Source organism: Petaurus breviceps, unplaced genomic scaffold, assembly GCF_028583685.1.
Source record: "Petaurus breviceps papuanus isolate PSGF00001 unplaced genomic scaffold, PetGlider_PUasm1.0 90195, whole genome shotgun sequence".
In the NCBI taxonomy this organism is placed as follows: Eukaryota; Metazoa; Chordata; class Mammalia; order Diprotodontia; family Petauridae; genus Petaurus; species Petaurus breviceps.
In genome coordinates this window covers 357,048-373,396 of record NW_027187192.1, presented here as the reverse complement: position 1 = coordinate 373,396, position 16,349 = coordinate 357,048, and the positions used below count along the sequence as shown (strand labels likewise).

The 16,349-nt window shown below is 40.4% G+C and overlaps 1 protein-coding gene across 9 annotated transcripts; it reads left to right on the top strand.

The window, feature by feature from the left end:
* The first annotated feature begins 424 nt into the window (after nucleotides 1–424).
* LOC138176798 (tigger transposable element-derived protein 1-like) lies at nucleotides 425–15,068 on the top strand. Of its 9 annotated transcripts, none has more exons than XM_069107687.1 (5): nucleotides 548–1,655; nucleotides 3,638–3,784; nucleotides 6,448–6,577; nucleotides 9,578–9,703; nucleotides 10,401–14,383. In XM_069107687.1, exon 5 carries the CDS (start codon nucleotides 10,589–10,591, stop codon nucleotides 12,446–12,448), a length of 1,860 nt encoding a protein of 619 aa, XP_068963788.1. In that variant the 5' UTR covers nucleotides 548–1,655; nucleotides 3,638–3,784; nucleotides 6,448–6,577; nucleotides 9,578–9,703; nucleotides 10,401–10,588; the 3' UTR covers nucleotides 12,449–14,383. The 9 variants fall into 9 exon arrangements, 8 of the variants coding, with proteins under 8 accessions (XP_068963793.1, XP_068963792.1, XP_068963788.1 ...); XR_011172390.1 differs by lacking the exon at nucleotides 10,401–14,383 and adding an exon at nucleotides 14,412–15,068 and having other exon boundaries at nucleotides 574–1,655; XM_069107689.1 differs by having other exon boundaries at nucleotides 6,469–6,577; nucleotides 9,578–14,383.
* The last annotated feature ends 1,281 nt before the right edge of the window (nucleotides 15,069–16,349 follow it).

The window sequence follows — 16,349 nt, the reverse complement described above, 5'->3', positions numbered from 1 at the left end:
AGGAAAAGAATAGCTTTGTACCAAATATACATAGTCAAACAAAACAAGTCTCCATGTTGGCCATGCCTCAAAATGTATGCCCCATTCTGTATATAAGTCCTTTACCTAGTCCTGTCAAGGGACAGCAAGTGGGCTTCACTGCTCTGGAACCATTGTGATCCAGAGTTCTGAAATCTTTGGTTGTTGTGTTGTTATCCTATAAATTGGCTCACCTAAGTCTTCCCTGGTTTCTCTGAAACTATCCCCTTCATCATGTCTTATGGCACAATAATATTCCATTATATACACGTAACATGATTTGTTCATCCTTTCCACAACTGGTGAACACCCTATCAATTCCTAGCTTTTGCCACCATAATTGAGCTGTTATAAATATTCTTTAATATGTAGGACCTCTCATGGGGTGGCTAGATGGCAAACTGAGTAAAGCACCAGCCCCAGAGTTAGGAAGACCAGAGCTCAGATCCGGTCTCAGACACAACACAAAAAAACTAGCAGTGTGACCTTGAGCAAGTTATTTAACCCCAATTGCCCTCCAAAAGGCAAAAAAAAAATATAGAAGCTCTTTCTATTTCTTTTATCTCTTTGGGTTACAGGGCTAGTAGTAATATTCCTGGGTCAAAACAAATGCACAAGTTAGTAACCTTTGAATATCATTCATTCCACATTGCTTTCCAAAGGGCCGTCCAGGTTCACAGCTTCACCAACCAGAATTGATATGCCAGTTTCCCCACAGCCCAGTCAGCATTTGTCATTTTCCTCTTTTGTCAACTTCACCAAACCAATGGGCAGAAGGAAGAACCTCAGAAATGTTTTAATCTGCATTTCTCTACTTTTTTGGTGAATCAGAGTGTGTTTTCATCCGGCTATTGATAACTTGAATTTCTCTCCATAAGAACTGCTCCACGCTTTCTCCCCACCCCACCCCCACCTCAATAGAATGTAAGCTCTTAGAGGGCAGGGACAGTTTTTCATCTCTGTATCCCCAGCATTTATCGCTGAGTCAGTCCACAAGCAGGCACTGGATCTGGTATACATCAGGCAATTAATAAATGCCTGTAGCAGCCTTTTTTTCCCCTAAAGAAGAGATGAGAAAACACACGGGTCTTCCTTCATTGAAGAAATGGAGGGCAACTATGGCATGTTGCATGTGCTGTCAGACTTAGTGGATATATCGCTCAGTTTTGCAGAAAGGAAGCCGGAAAAACCAATGTGGTCATTTTGTCCAACCCTCTCTTTTCCTAGGAGAGGGCACGCATGCCAAGGAAGGGGGCAATAATTTGCTGGAGATGAAGAAGCTGGGTTCCCAGCACCAGATCTTACTTCCTCTCCTCCTCGCCTTCTCCAGCTTCTCCAAGGAAGAGCAGCATCAGTGGAGGGACAGCGTGGGTTTGCAGTCCCTGCTCTTAAAGCTGGCAGTTGCAGAGTTAATCTCTCAGCCACCCCACCCCCCTCCTGCTCCCCAGATCCCAGAGAGGCCACCCAGGCAACCGGATGCAGAAGAGCGTTTCCTGTTTCCAGCCCCCGATCCCGATAGCATCTTCAACCATCGGATCTTGCTCCGGGGCTGGGGCTTTGCATCACTCCATCTCCTTTCTGGGGCTCAAAACAGGAGACTCCCTTCCTTCTGCCTCCTTACACATTACCTTCTTGAGGTAAGCAATGCCTTCCGAGCTGGGGAGGTAGAGACTATGGCAGAAAGATAAGGAGCTGAGGCCTCTGGGGACCAGGGGCGGAGGAGGAAGGCTGAGCAGAGAACAGTGTTAGAGGCGAGTCCTTGTGCAGGAGGACCACAGAAGGCAATGGTGGGCGTGCCATGCAGATCATATATCAGAGGGGCCCTGGCCAGTCATCCACTATAACTCCCTCATTGTTCAGAGATCTGCCTAAATTCACACGACTAATTCATGCCAGAGTGGAACCCAGGCCTCTGGCCTCGCAGGGCTGGGCTTTGCTCCTTGTATCAAAGCATGCAGAAATAGATCCTATTAATAAAGTCACACAAAAGGGGACCTGGATCATAGAATGTCAGAGCTGGGAAGGACCTTAGAACATAGAACACAGAATGTCAGAGCTGGGGAGGGACCTTAGGAAATAGACCATAGAATATCAGAGTCAGGTGGGACTTTAAAAAATAAAATGTTAGAACCAGAAGAAACTTCAGGGCATAGGACAATAGAGCTGAAAGAGCCCTTAGTGCTGGGGCTCTACTGACCCTGTGAATAGGTTTCTGGGTCTGTGAACATGAGGGGGAAAAAAGAGCTTGATTTTCACTAACCTATAACTGAATTTGGGCATTTCCTTCAATTACTTTAAAAGCATGATTCTTAGAAGGGGTCCAGAGGCTTTAACAGACTGTGGAAGGAATCTATGACACCAAAAAAAAAAAAAAGTTTAAAAACTTTTGCCTTAGAACATAGAAAATAGAATGTGGAAAAGGACCTTATAGGTCCTTCTTACATAAAAGGTGGAAAAGACCAGAACTGGAAGGAAGCTTAGAAATCATTAAAGGTTCATCCTCCTCATTTTGTAATTAGAAAACTTGAGGCTCAGAAAGAAGTGACTTGCCCAGCTTCAGAGCTAGGATTTGAACCTGAATTGTCTGCAGGGGATAGAGCATTGCACCTGGGGTTAGGAAAACCTGAAGTCAAATCTGTCCTCAAATACTTACTAGCTGTGTGACCCTGGGCAAGTCACTTCACCCTGTTGGCCTCAGTTTCCTCATCTGTCAAATGAGCTGGAGAAGGAAATGGCAAACATTCTTTGGCCAAGAAAATCCCAAATGGAAACATGAAGAGCTAAACACAAGTGAACAACGCACAACAATGAATTGTCTGATGTTTCATGGAACACACATCACACAGATTCTCTCTTGAAAGTACTGGGCTCTTATTGGTTCTGGATTAATATGCCTGGGTACTGTTCCTGCTAACTGGCATAACCTTGAGGAAACTATTTAATTTCTCTATGCTTCAGTCTTCCCATATATAAAATGGGAACCATGTTCTTTTACAGTTGTTAGAAAGGTAAAATCCAAATGTAAAGGGGACAGCATATGGAGCTGTAAAAAGTTCTATGTAAGTATAAAAGATTGGCACTGGTTACATGGCCCTATTGGAACACTAAAAAAAAAACACACATCCTAACATCAATTAAAGGGTCAATAAAAATCACCTAGTCTTATTGTCCTACACATAGCAGGTTCTCAATAAATATTTCCTTTTTTTTTTTTGAGGGGGGAAAGGCAGGGCAATTGGGGTTGAGTGACTTGCCCAAGGTCACATGGCTAGTAGTGTGTCAAGTGTCTGAGGTTGGATTTGAACTCAGGTCCTCCTGACTCCAGGACCAGTGCTCTATTCACTGCACCACCTAGCTTCCCCCTCAATAAATGTTTCTTAAGCGAATTGTGTCAGGAGCTGAAGTCAGATCCTTTGACTCTAATCTGGTAGGTTTCCTCTACACACAACATGCTGCCATCCACATCCCTGCCCTGTATTATCTCCTTGTAGACCACTCCTTTCTTCTCTCTCTTCTCAGCTTTTTCTTTCTCTTCTTTCCTGGCTCCCCCATTCTCCCTTGCTCTCCCCTGATTCCCCCGGATTCATTTATTCTTTTCTTTTTCTCTGTCCTTCCTTAGGCACGGAGCCCACTGTTCTGATGATCCTAACATCTGAGGATGTAGCCGTGTACCTCCCCCAGGAGTTATGGCAGCAATGAATCACTATTTAAAGAGTACTCTACAGGGATGTTATGCAGAAGAATTAGTAAAACCTGCTGTGTTTGGGTGAGGTGGTATCTTCCTCTGGTAACCGAACTCAATTTTTACCCCTCCTCGGTGCAGATAAGAGCTCTGGTCTCCTTCCCCCAGCCCCATCCTTTACAAAATCTACATTCTCCTCCCTGACTCAAGCACCAAAGTTAGTCCAGGGATGAGGCTGTACTACTGGGTCTGTACTTTCATACCCATCAGATAATTTCCTAAAATGGTCGATGAGAAAACTGCTGTAAAACTATATTTAAGAAACTGATCAGTTATGCTCCAAATGTTTGAAAGCATTAAGGAAGAAAAATGGGAGGGGGGGATCCTAGGAAGCCCCTTTAAGCAGAGGGCTCCAAACAACTCATACAATTGCAGCACCTGCAAAGATAAGTTAATGAGTAATTAACATCTGTGAACGTGTGTGTTTTAATTTTGTTGGGAAGCTTCAACATGGAGTAAATAAGTGACTTTTCAGTGGTCCCCCAATGTCATAACTATAAGAAACCACAATAGACCAGAGAGAATGAGACCTAGCATAGATGGTGGTCTTTTTTCCTGTATGTTTTCTTTCTGGATGGAAAGACGAAAGATTAAAGCTAAAGAAACCTTTTAGAAGCCTAGTCAGGGAGTAGATCTCTGAGTTTTATGGATAGATAATTAGAAATAGCAACAGAAGGCAGATGCCTTTGTAGGGGGGCAGGGATGGACACAGAGCAGAATAAACCTGCTCCTTTCGGTTTTGAAGGCTGGAACACAGCAAGCTGAAGAGGCAAATTTTGAAAGGAAATGTTGCCAGAATATGTTCAGAGCCTGGAACCATGGCCAGAACTTCAAGGAGAAACTTATTTATCTGAACAAGCATCTGATCATGAGAAATGATTTTACTTGATTTCAAAGGCGGCTAGCTACTGCTTAGCTTTGAAGATCAAGGCCAGGAGTAGACTAGGTAAAGGAGAGATCCAATTAAAGAGGATTGTTGTAATTAAAGAGGAGATATCTATCCGTGACTTTGGATTTTATTTCTTTAAATTGTTTTTCATCTTATACTTTAGATGTAAATGGAGGTAATTAGGATTTAATTAATACTGAAATTTTTATTTTCATAAAACTAGTCTATATTTCTCTAGAAAAAGCTAATCAAATTATTTCATCCAGTATGTTCTCTTATATTCCTCTTAAATATACAAGCTTATTGCAACTGGGGATTGTTTGGGGTTTTGTTATGATATTCTCCCCCCTGCCCCCAGCACCTGGCAGTGTGCCTGGCCTATAGTATTAATACATATTTAATAGATACTTGTTGATTGATTAATTGATGCTTTTAAGAGGAAACTAAGAGACCCTGTTGTCTACCTGGTGACAACTACTACAATTACAGTCTAGGACTTAATTCTGGCACAGATGAGAATGAGCTTCTTTTCTTTTCTTTTTTTTTTTTTTTTGCTGTTTTTTGGAGGGGGGAAGGCAGGGCAATTGGGGTTAAGTGACTTGCCCAAGGTCATATGGCTAGTAAGTGTTAAGTGTCTGAGGCCAGATTTGAACTTGGGGCCTCCTCACTCCAAGGCTGGTGCTCTATTCACAGCAACACCTAGCTGCTCCTCCCAATACCTTTTAATTCTAGTGTCTTCCCTCCATTAATCATTTCCTATTTATTCCATGTATAACTTGTTTGGACACATCTGTTTGCTTGTTGTCTCTCCCATTAGACTGAGCTCCTTGAGGGCAGGGAGTGTATTTTGCCTTTTTTCCATCCTCAGCATTTATCATAGGGCCTGGCATATCGAAATGATACAATAAATGCTTATTGGTTGACTGAATGAGGGTCCACAGACTTTGTTTGATGGCCAAAGGGTCCATGGCACACAAAAAAAGATCAAAAGCCCCAGATCTAGGGATTATACCTGACAAAGGCAGCTTGTTCCTGAAGCAACAAAGAGCTAGCCTTTATAACAAAGGCTTTTTTTTAATAGTAAGAAGAAAAGAGAGAATTAGTAAAATCCCCAAATAGTGATACAATATCCCACACCCATGGACTGTCTTTCCCCTTTACAAAGAGACAGGAGAAGATCTCTCCCCAGATCTCTTCTTTGGGGCCAAAATTGTTCCTTATAAATTCATAACATTGATTTTCAACCAAAATTTCATCTTCAATTAAAGTTCAAATGAATTTTTCAATGTTCATCACCATTTCAAATTTCAAATGATTTTTTCAATTGCCATTTAAAAATTCAAGTGAATTTCTCCATATTCAGTTCAATTTTGTGGTTGTGGTTCTTCCCATTCCCATTGTTGTTGTCATTGTGTGTGTTATTTTCCTTTGTCTGTTTACCTTACTTTGTATCCGTTCACGTCAGTCTGTGCTTCCCTGCATTCATCATATCCATCATTTTTCATGGTGTACTAATGTTCCATCATATTCATGTACCACAATTGGTTTAGTCATTCCACAATCAATGGGCATCTACTTTTTTCTCAGTACTTTGCTGCCACAAAAAAAAAGTGTTGCTAAAAATATTTTGGTGTCTACAGAGCCTTTCTTTTTGTTATTGATCTCCTTGGAGTATATGCCTGGCAGTGGAATCTCTGGGCCAAAGAATACAGACATTTTAGCCACCTGCATAATTCCAAATTGCTTTCCAGAATAGTGCTGTTCTTATTTTTTAATAGTTTATTCCTCCCATTTGTAGATATCTCTCTTTCCAAACCAGAGTTCATCACTCAGATGGAGAAAGGCAAAGGAACATGGAAATGGGAAGGTGCCAAAAAAACAAAAGATCCCAAGGGACTGCCCAGCTGGAACAGAACTTGGGAGACCAGGTGAGTCCTAGGAAATTCCTGAGCATTCCCTTCTGAGTCTGGTTTCAACCTGTTGTCATACACTATCACCTCACATTCTGTATGGCCTAGACCAGGAGTGAAGAACCTGCAGTCTTGAGGCGACATGTGGCCCTGTAGGTCCTTAGGTCCTCGGGTGTGGCCTTTTGACTGAGTCCAAGTTTTACAAAACAAATCCTTTTATTAAAGGGATTTGTTCTGTGAAGTTTGGATTCAGTCAAAGGGCTGCACTTGAGGACCTAGAAGGTGACATGTGGCCTCGAAACTGCAGATTCCCCACTCCTGGCCTACACTAATGATTGCAAAGATCCTATAATTCATAAACTTTCCCATTAAATTCAGGCAAAACTAGTCTCTTCTGTACATAGGTACATAGGGAGATGGCATAATTCGGACCTAGAGCAGGGTTAGGAAGGAGCAGGGGAACGTCCTGTTATACAGCATTCAATTCTCAGTACCACATCTTAGGAAAGGGGCTGACAAGCTAAAACTTTCTGAGATGGGTAGCTAGGAAGGTGTAATGACTCCAGGTCACACTACACAAGGATCATTTAATGTGTCTCCATTCATCTCACATCCACTAAGCTTGGGCATCACCCAAGGTCCTGCCAGAAGCCCCCTTCTCCTTTTACTCTATGTTATCTTAGTACATGATCTTGTCAGCTCCCATGGTTTTAATTATCATCTCCAGGTTGATGATTCCCAGTCTATACACCCAGCCCTAGTCTTTCTAGCTAGAGTCAACATCTCCATCTTCCTCTTAGACATCTTAAACTGGATTCCTATAACCATCTCAGGCTAAACATGTGCAAAATAGAACTCATTATCTTTCCTTTAAACTCCCCTCTTCTCTATTATTTTTTCTTTTTTTAAAAAATATTTTATTTCATTAAATATTTTCCAATTACATGTAAATTTTTAAAATTTATTTATTTACTTTTAGTTTACAACATTCAGTTCCATAAATCCTTGAGTTTCAAATTTTCTCCCCCTCCTCCCTCCCCCCATGGCAGCATGCAATCAAATATAGGATCTACATATACCTTCACATTAAACATTAGTCCGGTTGTAAAGAAGGATCATAACCAATGGAGTGAGCAATGAGCTTCTTTTCTGTTATTAATGTTAAGGGTGTCGCCATCTTCCCACTCATCTCACTCTGCCCCCCACATACAATACACTACCCATCTTATCCTTTCTACTTTCCCAACACCTCTCTCTTTCACATCCTCTTCTCTCCCCTCATGCAGCCACAACACTAGTTCAGGTCCTCCCTCGTTACTTCTCAACCAGCTACTGCATTGTCTTCTGATTGTCCTCCCTGCCAAATGGCCTTCCCACTATAATCCATCCTCCATTCAGCTGTCAAGGTGATTTTTCTAAAGCATAAATATAATTACAATGAGCTGCAGTGACTTCATAACATAAACTGTTCTGTTTGACACTTCAAACTCTTCAGAAGTTGACCCATTCCTACCTTTCTAGTCTTTTTACATGTTACTTACTGTTCTCCACACATTTTGTGATCCACTTACATGGATCCACTGGAAGTTCTCAAACATGGTATTCCATCTCTACTCTTCATGCCTTTGCATTGGCTGTCCCTCATGCCTGGAATACTCTCCCCCCATCACCTCTGCCTCTTGGTTTCCCTGGATTCCTTCAAGACTCAGCTCAAAGCTCACCTTCTGCAACAAGCCTTTCCAGGTCCTCACAGATGCTAATGCCTTCTCTTTTCAGATTGCCTTCCTTGACTCTACACATGTCTTGTATGTACACACTGTCTCCTCTGTTAGAGTGTACTCTCCTTAAGGGCATTTATCAAGCAACTACTATGTTCTGGGCACTGTGCTAAGCCCCGGGGATACAAAAAGAGGCAAAAGGCAGTCCCTACCCTTTGGCCTACAGTAATGCTGTTAACTAGGTACCCCAAGGTGGATGTGTCTAAGAATATTAATTACATGAGGAAAAACAAAACACTAAGTAAAAAATTTTTTAAAAGAATATTAATCACAGCACTTTTCATTGTAATAGAATACTGGAAACAAAATAGTTGCCCACCAATTGAAGAAAGACTGAACAAATTATGGTGTAGGTGAATATAACAGGATTTTAGTATGCCATAAGAAATGATGGATATGGTGGATTCAGAGAATTGTGGAAAGATATGCATGAACTGATGCTGAGTGAAATGAGCTGAACCAGGAGAACAACTTATATAATAACAATAAAAATGATGTTAGGAAAAACAACTTTGAAAAGAATCAGAACTCTCTCCAAAAAGTGACCAGTCATTACTTCAAAAGACTGAGGAGGAAATGTACAATATATCTTTGCACAAAGAATTGGTGGACTAGTGGTACAGAAAGACATATACATTCTCTGACATGACCAATATGTTGATTTGATTTTGCCTGACTATACATATTTGTTACACAAAAGAACTTGTACTGGGGAAGAAGTTGGGGGAGGGAGAGAACTAGTTATGTTAGTATGTAGTGATAGACATGGAGGGGGAAGGGAGCACTGATTTTTTAAAATGTTTTTTGTTTAAAAAAATTTTACATGTCCTTGAGAGTGCCAGGTCTAGACTGAGCAGATCTAGGGAAATTAGTAATTCTCCTCTGATCATATAATGATAGATTTATAGCTTCAAAAGACTGTAGAAACCATCTAATCTACCCTCCTTCATTTGCAGATGGGGAAACTGAGGTCCAGAGAAGTTAAGGAACTTTCCATTTCCCCAACACCAAATCAGTACTAAAAAAAGTAAAGTTGAAATTCAACTAAAGTCCTGAGACTCTAAATATATCGCTTTTCCAGGCATTCATACTGATTAGTCTGGAAAGGTTCTATACTTTACCACGTTCTAAAAAGGAGATGGGAATAGAGATTTCTATTTTTTTGTGTGGGGGTGTGTTTCCTGCCTTAGTATTTGGTGGCAGTTTACATGTTTCAATTTCATTTATCTCTTTATTCCAGCTGAAGACTGGAGAAAAATGAGGAAGGTTATCAGCTGAAATGTCTCATGTATGAGTACTCTCAAGGGATGTGCACAGGAAGGTTCTAAATGGAGAAGAAAGTTCCTGGATTATTGGAAGAACCCATGTGAGTCAGTGCACTTCAGAAAAGCAGCAGGGGAAAATCTTAGGGAACAGGCAGAAAAAAAAATCCATCCCCAAGATAAGGGATCTGGGGAACCTCATTGGTAATCTACCCTAAAACTAGACCAAGTTTTGAGAAAGCCTCTATGGTTAGTGAATGTGGAAAATCTTCAGTCAGCATTCCAAACCTAAAAAGTATCCAAAAATTCATCCAGGGAAGAATGCTGCAAGTGTGTGGATTGTGAAAAGGGGTTCACTTACAGCTACTTGTACAGTCAACATCTTAGAATCCCTGACAAAAGGGGCAAAACCCCCAAACCTATAAAAGCCCTGAGAGTGGGAGCTTTAGTGAGAGCTCTAACATCAAAAAATCCAAAGTGGGAGTGAAACCCTACCTTCTGTCTTGCACTTGGGTGTGGAGATCAGTTCAGTGTGTTATCATCCCTCCTTGCCCGCCAAAGAATCCACACAGGAGAGATACCCTATAAATGCCCGCAGTGTGGGAAAAGCTTTACTCGACATACAACATTAATTAAATGTCAAAGCACCCACACTGGAGAAAAACCATATACAGTCAGTTCTACTGTAACTCTTGTTTTGCAAATGGGAATTTGTTCCAATGTGATTAATGTATTAGGCAACAGTTTGAGCATAATGCTAATTTTAGTTTGCTTATGTGGAATTTCATCCACAAAAAACAGCTAGAATGCAGAAAACTGCACCCAGCTGAACTGAGCAGTGGAGGAACAAAGCACACACACCTTAAATAACTACCAGCTCCTTCAGTTCATCGTGTGTTATCCTATAAGGTTGTGTTTTGCTGTATTTTTTTATTTGTGAACTTTTCTATACATATATATTTTAAAAACAGTCGTTCCACATCCCAAACATGTCTAAGCGTCCTGGCCCCAAACCATCAGGCCATGGATGCAAAAGAAAAACTTTCAGTATTGAGGAGAAGCTGGAAATAATAAAGCGTTTTGAAAGAAACGAAAGAACGTGTGATATCGCCAGAGCAACGGGCATCAAGGAATCTACCTTGCGGGCCATCAGGGACAACGCGGTGAAAATAAAAGAAATGTTTATGACTGGAAGAACCACGATCTCTGCGAAGTCAGTGAGAATAAGGCCTAAAGAAATCGCAGAAATGGAAAGACTGTTAAGCATATGGATCGAAGGGAAAAAATCGAGCACCCCCTTTCTCACAATCAAAGGGAAAGCGCTTTCTATATATGCAGACCTGAAGCGGAAATCGCCAAATCCGGCCGAAGTGGCGCCTTTTAGGGCTAGCTGTGGCTGGTTCAGCGGTTTCAAACATCGCTACAATTTCCAAAACCTTCCATTCTCTAGCGAAGCCGCTAGTGCAGAGCAGAAAGCCGCCAAAGAATTCCCCGCCGTGATACAGAAATTAATCAAAGAAGAAGGCTATACATTGGATCAGATTTTCAATTTTGACGAAACGATTATCTACTATAAACGCATGCCTCGAAGGACCTACAACTTGAAGGGGGAAAAGCACGCCCTAGGACATAAGGCTTCGAAAGATCGCTTAACTGTGCTGTTTGGGGCCAACGCCAGTGGAGACTTGAAACTAAAGCCAGTGGTGGTTTATCGCTCTGACAACCCACGAGCCTTGAAAGGCATTATTAAAGCCAGCCTTGGTGTTCATTACAGATATAGCAAGAAAGGATGGATGACTGCCCAAATCTGCATCGATATTTTTGCTGAATTCTTCCCTGTTATAGAGTATTATTGCAAGAAAAAGAACTTGGCTTTTAAAATTCTGATAATTATCGATAATGCGCCCAGCCATCCCCCGACAATTGCTGAACTCAATCCGAAAGTCAAATTCGTGTTTTTGCCTCAAGAAACCACCTCTCTGATACAGCCCCTGGATCAAGGTGTGATTGCCCTCTTTAAGGCTTATTATCTGAAGAGAACATTTAAGATGTTAATTGCAGCTACTGGAGGTGAGAATGTAGAAACTGCTATAGCATTTTGGAAGAGAGTTAACATCAAAATGGCCATCGATATCATTGTAGAAGCCTGGAATGATGTCACCAAAGAGTGTTTGCATCGTGCGTGGAAGAAAATGCTTCCTAACTTGATTCATGATTTTGAAGAATTTGAACCTTCAGAGCAATTTAAAAAAATCAAAGCAAACTGTGTTGATCTGGCAAAACAAGTTGGATTTGAAGAGGTCGAAGATGAAGATATTGAAGAACTTCTGGAGCGTCACTCCAATGATCTGAGCACAGAAGACTTACAAAAACTTGCTGATGGCCAAGTGGAGGCAGATGATGAGGAAGATGATGATGATGATAACGACAGCCAGAAGGCTGCACCGCGACAGCTGGACACATCACAGCTGTCAGGTGTTTTAAGTGTCATTGAAAAACAGCTGCAATGGCTCGAAGACAATGACTACAATGCTGAACGCAGCAGAATAGTGGTGCATGGCATCCGCACCAATCTAGAGCCATACAGGCAGCTTCTGTGTGAAAGGAGGAGGTTGGCCAAGCAGCAGAAATTGGATATATATTTTAAACTCATACAGAAGAGACGAGTAGAGGACAGTGAGCCGTACCCATCCACATCTGGCCTTACAACTTCCAGTCCAGTTTCAGAGAAACCCCCTTCTAGCACTTCACAAGCTGCAACCCTTTGCATGAAAACTTCAGATCTTTGCCAAGGAAAGGGCCACATTTGTAGCACTTCTGATGCAGAATTGTGGGAAGAAAATGGTTGATCCAAACTCATGTATTACAGCCCTCAGCTCTGGCCCCTGTGGAAAATGAGGTACAGGATCAGCCGTAACCCAAGGCTGTGGAGTCCACCATTATCTATTGTAGTATTTGTGTATTTCTTAACCACTTGACATGTATAAAAACCGTGCTAACATTTTAAATAAGTTCCTACTTTTTTATATGTCACTGATGGAAGCTTTTTTTTTTTTAAGTGTTGCACTCCAACCCCATTTTCCCCATAGTCCTGTGGCTTTCATTACACAATTTTGCACAGAGTGCCTATTTTTAGGAATACACATATTGTATTATAGCAGAACTGACTCTACATGCCCTGACTGAGAGACAAGCTTCATTCATTGGTTAGCTCTCATCAAACATCAGAGAAGCTACGCTGGGAAGAAAATCTATTAGTGTCCTAAGTGTGATAAAACCCCAGCCTCAACTCCAAGTTCCTAATGCACCAAAAACTCCAAACAGCTAAGAAAACTTATAAATATTCTGAATATGAGGATGGCTTTGGTCAGAGAGTTGAAGTTGCTGATATCAAGACACACAGACTGAAAAAAAAAAAGTTGTCCATGGGTCCATGCCAAAAGAGGTGTATCTGGCCTCATAGTCTCTGACATTTCTAGTGGCAATTGACTCCTTCCTGGCTCTTGGACATGACATAATAAGAAGTTAGCTGTAACATCAACATGATTCCAATGGTCCTAATTGTTCTGTGAAAAGCATCCCTCCAGCACATCTCCATCTCAAACAAATCACCCTACAGAGGTTCAGCATGGCCACCATTCACAATTTTCTCTTACATCATTAACCCACTTTGCAAAATCTTCCGACTTACAAATCGTCAGGTTTCCTATCATGATTGCTGGGATGGGCAAAATGTATTCTCTTCTGTCAGTTTCAAGGAAGATGATTTGAAATAACTGAAGTGTCTTAGAAGTCACAAAGACTGAAGTTCTTAAAAGGCAACATGGAATAAAATGGATGATATTCTTGGATCATTGTCCTTCCAGATTCCCTCTCTAAGGACTCAAGAATGAGGAATGAATCCTTCCACTATACTTGTGACTGGTTAGAACTTTATTAGAGCCATGTATAAAGTCTGTGCACAGAAATATGTAGAGTACCACAGTTTCTTAAAACGAATAAACTGGAGAAGGTTAAGAGAGAAGAACAAAATGATAAATAATGAAAAAAATAGATTCTATGTGGACAGGAGAAAAGATATGAGGTTATTCAACTTGAGGAAGAGAAAGCTAAAGGAAAACATTATCCATCTTTAGGTACATGAAGGATTATGAGAGAATTGGAAGGGATCTTAGAGATTCTACCTGCCTGGAATGGATTCTTTCCCTACCTCCACTTCATAGAGTTCCTCTTTTCCTTTGAGTCTAACCTGAAGGCTGAACCTGAAGTTAGGAAGATCCCAGTTCAAATCCAGCCTCAGATACTTACCAGCTCTGTGACCCTTGGCAAGTCTCTTAACCTCTATCTGCCTCAATTTGTCATCTGTAAAATCTGTAAAATAGAGACAATAGCAGCACCTGCCTCTTAGGGTTGTGAGGATCAAATGAGAAAATATTTGTAAAGTGCTTTGAAAACATTAAAGTACTATATAAATTCTAGTTATTATTATCTTATGCATGAAGATTTTCTTTATCCCCCAACTAATAGTGCCCTCCCTCCCAAAATCCCTTATGACTTAATTTCTTTATTTATAGTTAATTTATACTTAACTTTCTTTAAATAATTTGTATTATAAATTTTATATTTGTGCTGTATATATTTTGTATGTATTTGGGTTTTTTTTTCCTTTAGGGAAAGCTCCTTCAGATCAGGGGTTGTTTCCTTCTTTGGAGTTGTGTTCCTAACACGTCACACAATGCTTGGTACACAGTAGGTGTTTAATAAATCCTCACTGATTGATCACAGGTTGATTCTAACGCTCTCATTTTACAGATTCTGTAACTGAGACCCAGAATTGACTAACTAGTAAGGCCAGATTTAAACATAAGTCTTCCTGGCTCCTCCGTCCACTGTAACACACTGCATCTGTGATGGCTATAGCCCCCAGCTCCCCTTCGGTCTCCTTTGAGCCCTGGATAAGAGCAAATGGGCTTTCATCAATTGGAGAATGGCTGAAGAAGTCACGATATTTGAATGTGGCGGAATACTTTTATGCTGTAAGAAACAAAGGGTATGGTCTTAGGGAAACTCGGGAAGATTTGTATGATCAGATGCAAAGTAAAGTGAGCAGATCTAGGGGAAAAAAGTGGATACACGAACGACAATATTATAAAGATGATGTTGAAAGACTTAGAAACTCTGATCAATACAAATGACCAACCACAATCCAAAAGATTCATGATAAAATATGCTATCTAATTAATCAATAAACATTTAGTAAGTACCTACCGTATGCCAGGCACTGTGCCTCCAGATAGAGAGGTGATAGACTCAGAGTGCAGGTTTTCTTTCTTTCTTGTTTTGCTTGACTATACATATTTGCAACAGGTTTTGTTTTTCTTGTCCTCTCAATGGGAAAGGAAGGGAAGGAGGGAATGAAAGAACTTGAAAATAAAAATAAAGATGAATTTATGGGCTTAAATGAACAAATGGGTTTGTTACATTAAGAGGGTCTTAAATGGACATGAGGAAGCATTTTTTACTATCACCATGACTAAACACTGGCACAGAAAACAGAGGAGTTGGACTTCCTTGCATTCTTCCTTCCATGGAAACCTTTTAAAATAAGCTAGACAATCACCTATTAAGCATTCTCCCTTTCTCAGAGTAGGGGCTGTATTAGAAGACTTTCTGAGATCTTTCTGTGGTCTTTAGTTTTATGATTCAAGAACAGTGGGATGGTTCAGATTTAAAAGAATAAAAGCCATTCCCCATTGATAAAGTCAAAAGATATGAAGAGGAATTTTTCAAAGAAAGAAATCCAAGTTATCAATAGCCATATTAAAAAATTATTCCAAATCATTAAGAATTAGAGAAGTGAAAATTAAAGTGATTCTGAGGTTCCACTTTACACTCATAAGAGTAGTAAAAATGAAAAATTACAAATGTTGGGGAGATTGCAGGAAAATGGATACATTAATGCACTGTTGGTAGAGCTGTTGACCACTCTGGAAATCCCCCAAAAAGTCACTAAACTGTGCATGCCTTTGACTCAATGATATCATGACTACTCTACCCCAAAGAAATCAAAAGAAGAGAATCCATTTGCCCAAAAAAAAAATTTATGTTAACTATTTTTATGATGGCAAAAACCTAGACACTAACCTACTGGGGAATGACCAAAAAAATTATGGCATATGAATATACTAGAATATTATTATATCATTAGAAGCGATAAAAGGGATAATTTCAGAGAAACCTGAGATGACTTGTATGAACTGATGCAGAACGAGCAAAACCAGGATAGCACATTATATGATAACAACAGTATTGTAAAAAAAAAAAAATGACTTTAAAGACTTAAAAACTATGATCAGTGCAATGACTAATCAAAATTGCATAAGAATGGTGATGAAGCATACTACCCACTTCCTGAGAGAGAAATAAGGAAGTCAAGACACAGAACTAGACATATATTTTTGGACATAGACAACAGGAGAATTTGTTTTGCTTGACTATGCAGATTTGTTATAATGGTTTTGCTTTTTGTTCCTCCCACCCTTCCCCATCCCCACCATGGTGGGAGTGAATGTAGGAAGGGACAATAATTTGTTGTTAATTGAAAAGAATGGAATACAATTGCCAGAGGTTCAAAAAGAGAGCACAAATAGCTTATTGAAAAGACCACAACTCCAAGAGAAAGACTTACTCTTTCTTAGAATGTGAGGATGGTGTGGAGAGTGGTAGCTAGCAGGGATCCTAGAGCTGATA

Excerpts from the sequence above, each read along its gene's own strand:
- LOC138176798 (XM_069107692.1), top strand. The coding sequence starts at position 10,589 with ATGTCTAAGCGTCCTGGCCCCAAACCATCAGGCCATGGATGCAAAAGA.